At 44.4% G+C, this 10,806-nt stretch overlaps 3 protein-coding genes across 3 annotated transcripts; 2 read left to right on the top strand and 1 right to left on the bottom strand.

Moving 5' to 3' along the window:
* Nucleotides 1–964: 964 nt before the first annotated feature.
* LOC118364934 (protein phosphatase 1 regulatory subunit 27-like) lies at nucleotides 965–3,449 on the top strand. Its single transcript, XM_035746760.2, has 3 exons — nucleotides 965–1,575; nucleotides 1,865–2,015; nucleotides 2,515–3,449. Exons 1-3 carry the CDS (start codon nucleotides 1,344–1,346, stop codon nucleotides 2,642–2,644), a joined length of 513 nt encoding a protein of 170 aa, XP_035602653.1. The 5' UTR covers nucleotides 965–1,343; the 3' UTR covers nucleotides 2,645–3,449.
* Nucleotides 3,450–4,697: 1,248 nt separating this feature from the next.
* Nucleotides 4,698–7,430, bottom strand: LOC118364933 (anaphase-promoting complex subunit 11). Its single transcript, XM_035746757.2, has 3 exons — nucleotides 7,296–7,430; nucleotides 6,561–6,680; nucleotides 4,698–5,030 (listed from the first exon to the last, which is right to left on the bottom strand). Exons 2-3 carry the CDS (start codon nucleotides 6,667–6,669, stop codon nucleotides 4,885–4,887), a joined length of 255 nt encoding a protein of 84 aa, XP_035602650.1. The 5' UTR covers nucleotides 6,670–6,680; nucleotides 7,296–7,430; the 3' UTR covers nucleotides 4,698–4,884.
* On the top strand, nucleotides 7,415–10,262 carry LOC118364932 (THO complex subunit 4-like). Its single transcript, XM_035746756.2, has 6 exons — nucleotides 7,415–7,798; nucleotides 8,936–9,094; nucleotides 9,207–9,354; nucleotides 9,475–9,544; nucleotides 9,656–9,851; nucleotides 9,953–10,262. Exons 1-6 carry the CDS (start codon nucleotides 7,565–7,567, stop codon nucleotides 9,965–9,967), a joined length of 822 nt encoding a protein of 273 aa, XP_035602649.1. The 5' UTR covers nucleotides 7,415–7,564; the 3' UTR covers nucleotides 9,968–10,262.
* Nucleotides 10,263–10,806: the final 544 nt, after the last annotated feature.

Genomic DNA, 10,806 nt, shown 5'->3' with positions numbered 1-10,806 from the left:
AAGCCCAGCAACAGCCCCAAAGCATCACTGCTCGAGAGGAGATCTGCATGGAGGAATGGGCCAAAATACCAGCAACAGTGTGTGAAAACCTTGTGAAGACTTACAGAAAACGTTTGGCCTCTGTCATTGCCAACAAAGGGTATATAACAAAGTATTGAGAAACATTTGTTATTGATCAAATACTTATTTTCCACCATAATTTGCAAATAATTTAATTAAAAATCCTACAAAGTGATTTTCTGGATTTTTCTCCCTCATTTTGTCTGTCATAGTTGAAGTGTACCTATGATGAAAATTACAGGCTTCTCTCATCTTTTTAAGTGGGAGAACATGCACAATTGGTGGCTGACTAAATACTTTTTTGCCCCACTGTACGTAAGCTATTAAGATGGCGCTGACAGGTAGGGCAGCCGTGCTTCTAGCTTCCACAAACAGTTCGCTACACCCGCAATAATGTATATAACCATGTATTTGAAATAGGTTGTAACTAGGGCCCAATGGTTATAACACATGGACAGTAAGTCCTTCTGTCCGTAACTATGATTCAATTAAGAAAAAGTGCCAATTTGTAAGTCCTGCTTACTGGATTAAGTCTCTTGCATTAATTTCCTACAACAACCAAACTAAAGCCTTATTGACTGATTACCTTTCTGTAAAGTTAGAGGTATGCATCGTATATGACTGGCTGATTAATTAGCCTATTTCTAAATCAATCGCCTTATCAATGTTATTTTCAAAAGCCCAGTCATGACACTTGACCCCCTCTTGGCCCGATGCCTAGCATTGGCTTCTATGTCCTATTTACGAGACAGTTCTCGCCCTTCTGTGGTGCGTGACCAGTGGCTGTCATGCATCTTGAATGGTGAGCATCTGGGAACTGGAGGGGTCAAGTTCAAAAGTGTGTGGGGGGGGGAGGGGGGACGAGTGTGTCTAACAGGCTGTGGGTGAAAACAGAAGCTGTGGTTATTGCTACAGTCATGGCTGGCGATATGTGCTGCATCCAGTGCTTGTGACAGGATGGTTGAAGGGACCCAACTCCGGGGGTCACTCATCATCCAGTTCTAGAACTTGACCTGTCAGGTGACAGAACCTAAAATAGCCCTGCAGAGAGTATATAGAGGTCTATACGCAGGCCTTGGATTTCAGAACAGGACTTGCCCCGCTGTCTGAAACATACAGGACACTGCACCACGAGAGCCATTGACAAAAGAAGAAAGGCTTTTTTGAAGGACATATCTTAATTCAATTTCACTGCCTTTTGGTTTACAATTTTACTGCTGAAAAAGGAAAGCAGATTTTCATCTGAAGTTTTTATCTTTGAACAAGACTTAATTTTCTTAAGGATGAAGTACTACCAGGACCCAGTCTGCCAGTCCAGAGGTATCAAGGCTTATGGCCCCAAAGAGTCCAGCAGCTCTTCTTGCGCCCACTCTTCTCCACAGATCAAACCAGTCCGCAGCGTCCACTTCCCCAACGACATCGTGTTCCAGGACTACATCCGGCAGGGCGAGCTGGACAGGATCAGACTCTTCATCAGAAAGAGGAGGGTCAGCCTGGAAACCATCTACCACTCTGGTGAGTCACCATGAAATCAGAACAAAAATGAAACCATTTTAATCCATTCAAGACCTGGAAGCATCAGAAGTATCTTCATGTTCTGGTTCGATTTCAACTGGCTTAACAGTTCCAAAGACGTGCTCATTTGTAATCCCTCCAGTATTGGTGCAATGACTTGTCTCTGTAGCACGTGCAGTAATGGAGTAATGCCTCGGTATAAACTGTTCATTGAGTGTTCCCTTCAATGTCCCTACAATTAACCTGTACTGATGCTATTTGCCATCCATTCCTATCGACTGCTCTGCAGGTATGGCAGCGATCCATGAGGCTGTCCTCTCTGGGAACCTGGAGTGTGTGAAGCTGCTGGTGAAGCACGGAGCAGACGTCCACCAGAGAGATGAGGAGGGCTGGACACCTCTCCACATGGCCTGCAGTGACGGATTCCCTGACATTGCCAAGTGAGTCAACGCTCCTAGCATACCCACAACATCTACAGTCACTAGCTTTAGTTTTTTTATCCACACACATTAAGCGAGGTCAGTGGTCTCTCGCACAAGTGGGACTTCAGCCGATGTACTGTTAACATCAACTTGAACCCTTGAATGCTCTGACTAACTCGTATTTATGCTGCTGGCCATGTCAATGCAGCGTCCCTGCAGTTCAGTAATTCAATGCACTTCAGGATAGGTGAAGATTCCGTTTTTTACGTCACTGGGACGTAACCAGCTCACACCGCCGGTTTACAGTGTCAAGTGCTTGCAAGCAAGACAAACCAAAACACGCATTGGCTGAATTTTGAGTAGCCCTCTTACGCCAATCGCAGTAAGTTACACTGAGGATCTGCCACATTCCTCTAACCCTCTGAAGAGTCTCACGTTTAACTATCTCTGCGCGGGCACATACCATTTGGATACTTTCTTCACTGGCTGAATGCTTTTTTTCTGCTTCTCCCACTAGGTACCTGCTTTCTATTGGCGCTGACCCTCGGGCGGAAAACGAGTGTGGGGAGACACCTGCCGATCTCATCGACTCAGAGGTCACGGGGGTTCGAGAGCTGAAGGGGCTGCTTGGGGTGGAGGACGACTGAGCTCTCCTCCTCATCTAACTTTAAAACTCCACTGAATCTTCAGTCTCCTTCCTTGCCCAGGCCTCCCGGGTTGACCCTCGACAATGGAATTAAATGGACAGATCGGTAGAACATTGTCATTCTGTGCCCTCCCTCCCTTGTAGAGGTCCTGGAGAAATATATCTGGTCTGGTGGGAGGAAGGCGGCCTGCCAACAGTAGATGGTTGCCTTTGGGAGTGAACTGAACTATTGCTGGAAAGGGGCTCCTTCAGGCAATCTCAGCAGGCATCGCTTTGTAATGCTGTTTGCAGGTGCAGAAGTTAGGTTTTGTACTTTTTTCATACAGGGTGAACGCAGCACAGAAATGAATTAGATAGCAGTCTGGTAATGAGATTTTTGAAGTACTTTATATAGTTGATGTGTGAAAGCTTTTTTTGGAAGTTGTGAAACATGGATCTGTCGTTGTCCTCTGACTCATAGGGCCATTCTGAAATGGGGCCTACTGCCCACCGCAGTAAACCAATGTGATAGGTCAACTCTACCTACTGACAGCGTTTATTGTTCAAGGTTTGTCATTTACATCATACAACTTTTCAATTTGAAAAACGAAGACTGCATATGTACCACATGAATATATGTACATTGCACTTTACCTCTATACATGTGCAAACACCACTGGAATGGCTAATTGTGTGTTTACAATTGATTTTACGATCACAACTGAAACTGTGTGCAATCAATTGTGGTTACACCGCTTTGAAAATAATTGCCTTTTATACATTTTTTCATTAAAATAGTTTCATATTAAAACAACTTAGTGGTGATCTATTCGTCTTTATAAACTACTGGTATAAGAACTTGACAAAACTGTTTGAAGGGAAAGAAAATGTATTCTTTTGACTTTCATTTCAAACTACAGTAACCAAACTTGGTTCCAATTAACCTTGGTGGACTAAGAAGCACTTCTAACATTGAAGCAAGGAACAGTTCCCGGTAGGCCGGCTCCGGCCGGGGATCAAGTTAATGATTGTTAATTGGACCAGCTCTCTGCAGGAAGGTGATTATCCATGCCTCTGCACAATGAGTACTGTACAGTATTGGCTGAGGTGCTGGTTTCTGATGGATTTAGAGAGACAAGTAGAATTTGGGCATGGGCGGCTGAGAAAATCAAAAGCCAAGTGAGGGTTGTGCTTTAGCCACAAGAAAATACCCCCATCAGTATTAAGAGTGGAAGTTTCCCGTACACCACATATCTAGCATCAAACTATCATACCCCTAATGTATTAGTGGACTGTATGTAGCTGATGGACTGTATGTAGCTGATCCTGTAGAGTGGTTTGAGAGAAGTTGCTATGTACTTCAGGTGGGGCTCTATTTTTGGTTTGTTCCGCGTGGTCTTGACCGTCAAAACAATAGAGCATATACACAGTGAACAAAACATAAGGAACGCCTTACTCACATTGAGTTGCAACCCCTTTCGCCCTCATAAATGCCTACATTTGTCAGGCATGGACTCTACAAGGTGTCAAGTGTTCCACAGGGATGCTGGCCTACAAAAAAATGTAAGTGCTTTTGAATGGGGTAGAAGGTGCCAGGCGCACTGGTTTGTGTGTAAAGAATTGCAACGCCGCTGAGTTTTTCATGCTTAACAGTTTCCCGTGTTTATCAAGAATGGTCCACCACCCAAAGGACATCTCGCCAACGTGACACGACTGTGGGAAGCATTGGAGTCGAAGACTTACATTTTTGGTCTTGCCCATTCACCCTCAAATGGCACACACACACTCCATATGTCATTTGTCTCAAGGCTTCATCTACACTGATTGAAGTGGATTTAACAAGTGACATCAGTAAGGGATCATAGCTGTCACCTGGTCAGTCTGTCATGGAAAGAGCAGGTGTTCCTAATGTTTTGTACACAGTAAATCTCAGGGGCTATTGATACCAATTCAATTCATTTGCATTGATGAATCATTGGTCAGCTTGTTAAAGAGGAGAATTACTCTCATACAATGTAAATAACCGAGTTTGAGAAAACCACTATATAAATTATCAGTACAGTAGCAGGTCAAGATGAAATCCTAATCACATATTTATTCACCCACCCCTCCACATAATACAAACAATGACAGCCTCAGAGAAGAAAAAAAAGTAGCTGGAAATGTACAACGAAAAAATATGTATTCCGAAACACTAGAATCCTCTGATTGTGACGCATCAGTCTATTTGAAAGGCATTCGAGTGATGTTCTCCAGATGAGCTCATTCTTTGAACTTCCACTCCTGCCGACACATGGGGCACTGCTGCTGGACCTGCTGGGAGTTGAGCCATTTGAGGATGCAGTGCATGTGGAAGCAGTGGGAGCACTGGCCCCAGACCAATGGGCAGTCATCTCCAGGAACCTTACCTGGAAAGTAGACATTACATTGCTGAAAAGTCTCCCCTCAAGAGAGAGGATAAGTGTCCATATAGTCACAATGTTGAACACGCCATGATATAAAAAAGAACAATTTATGCATGACCATCAAGATATGAATGTATCAATAGACATACAGTGCATTCAGAAAGTATTCAGACCCCTTGACTTTTTCCACATTTTGTTACATTACAGCCTTATTCTAAAAGGTACATGCATGCAGATCCTCTCAAGCGCTGTCCGGTTGGCTGGGGAGTGTTGCTGCACAGTTATTTTCATGTCTCTCCGGAGATGTTCGATCGGGATCAAGTCTAGGTTCTGGCTGGGCCACTCAAGGATATTCAGAGACTTGTCCCGAAGCCACTCCTGCGTTGTCTTGGCTGTGAGCTTAGTAATGTTGTCCTGTTGGAAGGTGAACCTTCACCCCAGTCTGAGGTCTTGAGCACTCTGGAGCAGGTTTTCATCAAGGATCTCTCTCTTCTTTGCTACGTTCATCTTTGCCTCAATCCTGACTAGTCTCCCAGTGCCTGCCGCTGAAAAACATCCCCATTGTATGAATATGCCAGCACCATGCCTCCCCATAGTGCCAGGTTTCCTCCAGATGTGACGCTTGGCATTCAGGACAAAGAGTTCAATCTTGGTTTCATCATACCGGAGAATCTTGTTTCCATGGTCAGAGTCCTTTAGGTGCCTTTGGGCAAACTCCAAGAGGGCTGTCATGTGCCTTTTACCGAGGAGTGGCTCCTGTCTGGCCACTCTACCATAAAGGCCCGATTGGTGGAATGCTGCAGACAGTTGTCCATCTGGAAGGTTCTCCTATCGCCACAGAAGAACTCTAGAGCTCTGTCAGAGTGACCATCGGGTTCTTGGTCACCTCCTTGACCATGGCCCTTTTCTCCCGATTGCTCAGTTTGGCCGGGCGGCCAACTCTAGGAAGAGTCTTGGTGGTTCCAAACTTCTTCCATTTAAGAATGGTGGAGGCCACTTTGTTCTTGGGGACCTTCAATGCTCCAGACATTTTTTGGTACCCTTCCCCTGATCTGTGCCTAGACACAATCCTGTCTCAGAGCTCTACCGACAATTCCCTCTACCTCATGGCTTGTTTTTTGCTCTGACATGCACACAACCGTGGGACCTTATATAGACAGGTGTGTGCCTTTCCAATTCATGTCCAATCAATTTAATTTATGGACACCTGAGCTCAATTTCGAGTCTCATAGCAAAGGGTCTGAATACCTGTTTTCACTTTGTCAATATCGGGTATTGTGTGTACATTACTGAGGATTTTTTAAATGTTTTTATCCATTTTAGATTAAGGCTGTAACGTAACAAAATGTGGAAAAAGTCATGGAGACTGGAAACTTTCCGAATGCACCAAGAAGCATATCGAGTTTGTGCATACATTCATTCCAGTGAGTTAGTAACATGTTGATGAGACGTGGAATAACTAGTAGTAAGTTAGTAAGTAAGCTAGTAGTAAGCTAGTAGTAAGTTAGTAAGCAGCGTTATATAGAAACTCACAGTCTGGGCAGCAGCCATTAAAAGACATCCTGCAGATCCCACAGTTCTCATCATTGGCCATCCACAGCCAGGATGCCACGCCGTTCCACTGCTTGATTTTAACCTTCATCTCCCGTGAACCTGATGGGCACACGTTGTATGAATGTTCAAAGTGGCTAGCCTAGCTAACGTTAGACCTCTTCACGTTAGCTTAGTAGCTAGCTACCGTTACAGTAACCAGCTGTACACAGTAGTTTAATTTCATGTTTGCTCGTCTAGAAAGCTGGTGCAACACATGATGTTACTTCGCTGTTGACATTTGGAATAACTTGCTTTTAAGTAACATGGCAAATGTATTAAGATTTTAAAATGAAGACAAAACATTTCCTGAGAGTTCCCGACACATTTAACGTTACATCCTCGAATCGGGGGAAAACATCGCCACCCATGCCCGTGGAGGATAAAGAGGTACAACACTGCCATCCAGAGCGATGTTTATTTAACTAGGCAACAAATTAAGAACAAATTATTATTTACAATGACGGCCTAACCCGGAGGACGCTAGGCCAATTGTGCGCCGCCCTATGGGACTCCCAATCACGGCCGGTTGTGATACAGCCTGGAATCGAACCAGGGTATGTCGTGTCTTAAATGTCGAACGAATTTAAATGGAAAAATCTAACAAATATTGTCAAAAAATAAATATATGGTGGTCTCTTTTGACTGTACACTGCCCCCCCCCAACCTGAAAGGTACCTTTATGATTGCAATGCTGGATAGAGGCACAATACAGCAGCAGAGAGGACGTTGATCGTGAAAGACCCGCTAAATCGAACGGAAATTGTAGAAATAATGCATTTACGTCACTTCCTACAATTATTTTTAAGCCCACTAACGTCACTCAAACTTTAGCTATTCGCCATTGATTAGCACGAAGGAACGCGGCTAGATTTTGCTACCAAAAACGTAATTCTTAAAGGTAATTTTCCAATTATTTGGTGTTCTCTAACACGACAAGTGCCACCATGGCTGATAAAATGGATATGTCTTTGGATGACATTATTCAACAAAGTAAGAAAGGTGGAGGTGGCCGCGGAAATCGAGGAGGCCGCAGCCGAGGATCATCGGGTCGAGGTGGGAGTGGAGGGCGACCCGGTGGCGCTGTCTCTGGAGGCCGGACAGGCGGATCCGGGCCCATGAGGAGTCGACAGAACTTCAGCGGAGACAGAAGCGACAGCAGACCCACGCCATACAGCAGGGTAGGAACACGGAGGATCACAGAAAAAGGAGGAATGGCAGAGGCGACGACGACGAATGTTAAATAATTTAGCTGATCTTGTTAAATGTGCTGAGACACGTACGAGGTAGTTCGCAAGGTTGCTGATGGATGTGGAATTATCATCGGGGAGTGCGCTATAGGGCACAACCCAAAGAAGAAACCACTGTTCATAAACGTTTTTAATTTGATAATGACGTACAAAGTCGTGTTTGGCTTCAGGTCAAACAGTTGCTAACCAGCACTATTGAATGTTACTGGGGGGGGGGACGCTAACTAGTTTAGGTAACGTTAACGTTTTGTTCACACTCGTTGGCCACTTCAAAACGGAGCTAGCTAGCTAACACTTGTTCTTGTAGTTTGAATGCGACCTGGCCCAGATATTCACCTTTGGTCTGCAAGACGTGTACCTCGTGTTTTTTTTTTTGTAGTCCACAACTTCTTGATCCTATTTGTCGACTGGCGCATTATTGGCCATTAAGTTACAGATTTGTCAAATTATCAAGAATTGGGACTTAACGCAACGAAGTTAACAAAATGGCGACTTTCAAAATGGATGTTCTGTCAACTGGGCCACCATTCCTGTGCCACATTAGTTTTTTTTCTTTGTTTCATATTTTGACCCAGACTGCAAAGCACAACACCCCAAGGAACTTTATTGAACTTTCCATGGTCGGTTAAGGGAAATGACTTTCACACGTTTTGAAGGAAGGATTTTTCTTTGGATGGACTTTTTCGTCATTTGGAGTTGAAGCAGAATCTGGATGCTGTCCTTGCCATCGAGATCAAGTCAGTTTTTTGTTGTTGCCTACACTGCCATTCTAATTACCTACACCACCTTCAAACCACCTGTAGGGCAGGAGCCATTTTGAGTTGGAAGTCCTGCCATATATCCTACTAGCTTAGTTTTGGTTCTTATATTCATGTAATTGTTGTTATTAAGTAATATGTATGCTGTTACACTGACCATGAATCCACCATAGATCATTGTCTAAATGGTAGTGATGAAGCAAGATTCCCCTGCCTGCCTAAGCAACTGACTCAAATGTGCTCAGTCTGATCAGCAGGAGCAGGGGAACCAGAAGTCAGCAGCTGCATTTTTCTCATTCTACCTTTACAGCCCAGAGAGCTTCCGGACAAATGGCAACACGACATGTTCGAAGGTGGCTTTGGCGGTAATGCTGGTGGTGGCGGGGGAGCAGGCGGTGGTGGTGTAGAGACTGGTGGCAAGCTCCTTGTCTCAAACCTTGACTTCGGTGTCTCTGACGCTGATATCCAGGTAATTTCTACAGTCAATCGAATACAAAGATGTCTGCCTTTTCACCCGAACCGTTGACGTTTAACATGAATTCTACCGGCCATGTTCCCTTATTGTGTGTTTTTTTTTTCAGGAGTTGTTTGCGGAATTTGGTACATTGAAGAAAGCGGCTGTGCATTATGACCGGTCTGGCCGCAGCCAGGGAACCGCCGACGTCCACTTTGAGAGGAGGGCTGATGCACTCAAAGCCATGAAACAGTACAACAATGTACCACTCGATGGTGAGCTTTAATTTGAGTTAGTTGATTGATATTATTTTGAAGCTCGTTCTTCATAAAATGTGGCCATTGATTAACGCTCCTGAACCACGATGCCTAATCTTATTTTCCCTTTGCTCACAGGCCGCGCCATGAGCATTCAGCACGTCACATCACAAATCAGAGACGATAACCAGAGACGACCTTCACAGAGGTATGTGATTCTATAAGCTTTCTTTTATTTTGTCATGTATGATAGTTGTTTTTTGTGTTTTTATCTGGGGAATCCCAGTAGTTCATTGATTGTCTTTGAATCTGTTTGCAGTTCAAATGGAGGCGGTGGTGGATTCAACAGAGACCGAATCGGACGCCCCAATTTCTCAGAAAGGCGGGGAGGCGGAGACAGGCGGGGAGGCAGAGGCTCCAGGGGCAGGGGTAGAGGCGGACGTGGTGGTGGAGGCAAACCGCAGCAGTTGTCTGCTGAAGAGCTGGATGCCCAGTTGGATGCGTACAATGCCAAGGTAAATGCATGAAAGTGAATAATTTATATTCCTATAATGTAAGGGGCTTTATCTTTGTAGGTAGAATATGGTCCTAATTTCAACTTGTTTTTAAATTGCAGATGGAGACTAGTTAGAATTCCCAGAAGCACTCATTTGAATCCCTCACCTCATCCCTACCCATCTTCGTCCTCTGTCGGATCTGAAGCTTGTTGACTTGGACCTGAGAAATGGACCAGATCTTTTACATGTACTTTTCTTAGGCATCATTTTAATGTGTGGATGGATCTGGCTTTTCTCCCTTTTTAATATTATGAACACTTTTTGTACCATTATTTTTGGGATGATTGTATGTTTGAGGGAGTTTTTTGTTGCCCTTTGCCTCCCCTTCTCCTTGTGCATAGTTGTAATAAACCTACAAAACAAACTGTTCCCGTGCATCTGCCTCTTGTTGAAGTTCTGTAGGACACTAAGGGCTGGTTTCCCACACATTAAGTTTAGTCATGGTGCAAAGCTGTTTCGGTGTAAATTCTCTTAAGAGCTTACATTAGTCATGGACTAGGCTTTGTGTCCAGGAAACCGCCCCTACACGCCTGAAAGGCACTATGGTCAATATGGCATCTGCTTTGGCCATGCAGCATTTATGGTGATATAGCCTCTTCAGAAGTCAGGCCATACATACTAGCGCTTTGTGGCGCAGAGCTGTTGTGAAGTGAGTTTGTTTATACAGGCCCTCAACTACTGTCAACCAATCATGTCAATGAGGAGCTATATGGAGCCTTCAGCATTGTTACAAAATTTAAGGCACATGGTGATGTGGTATGGAGCTCAATTGTGCCTCTGGAAGCTCCAATAACATCACACCATCCATGTGATGCCTCTGACTACATTTTCACATCAAGCATTAATTGGATCTTTGACCTCTGGTGGGGATAATCACGGAAAATGTGTGGAAATGATTGGGACTTCCAATGGT

The sequence above is a fragment of the Oncorhynchus keta genome, chromosome 32, assembly GCF_023373465.1.
Source record: "Oncorhynchus keta strain PuntledgeMale-10-30-2019 chromosome 32, Oket_V2, whole genome shotgun sequence".
NCBI lineage: Eukaryota > Metazoa > Chordata > Actinopteri > Salmoniformes > Salmonidae > Oncorhynchus > Oncorhynchus keta.
The sequence above is the reverse complement of the archived record's forward strand: the minus strand, read 5'-3'. Positions and strand labels throughout refer to the sequence as shown.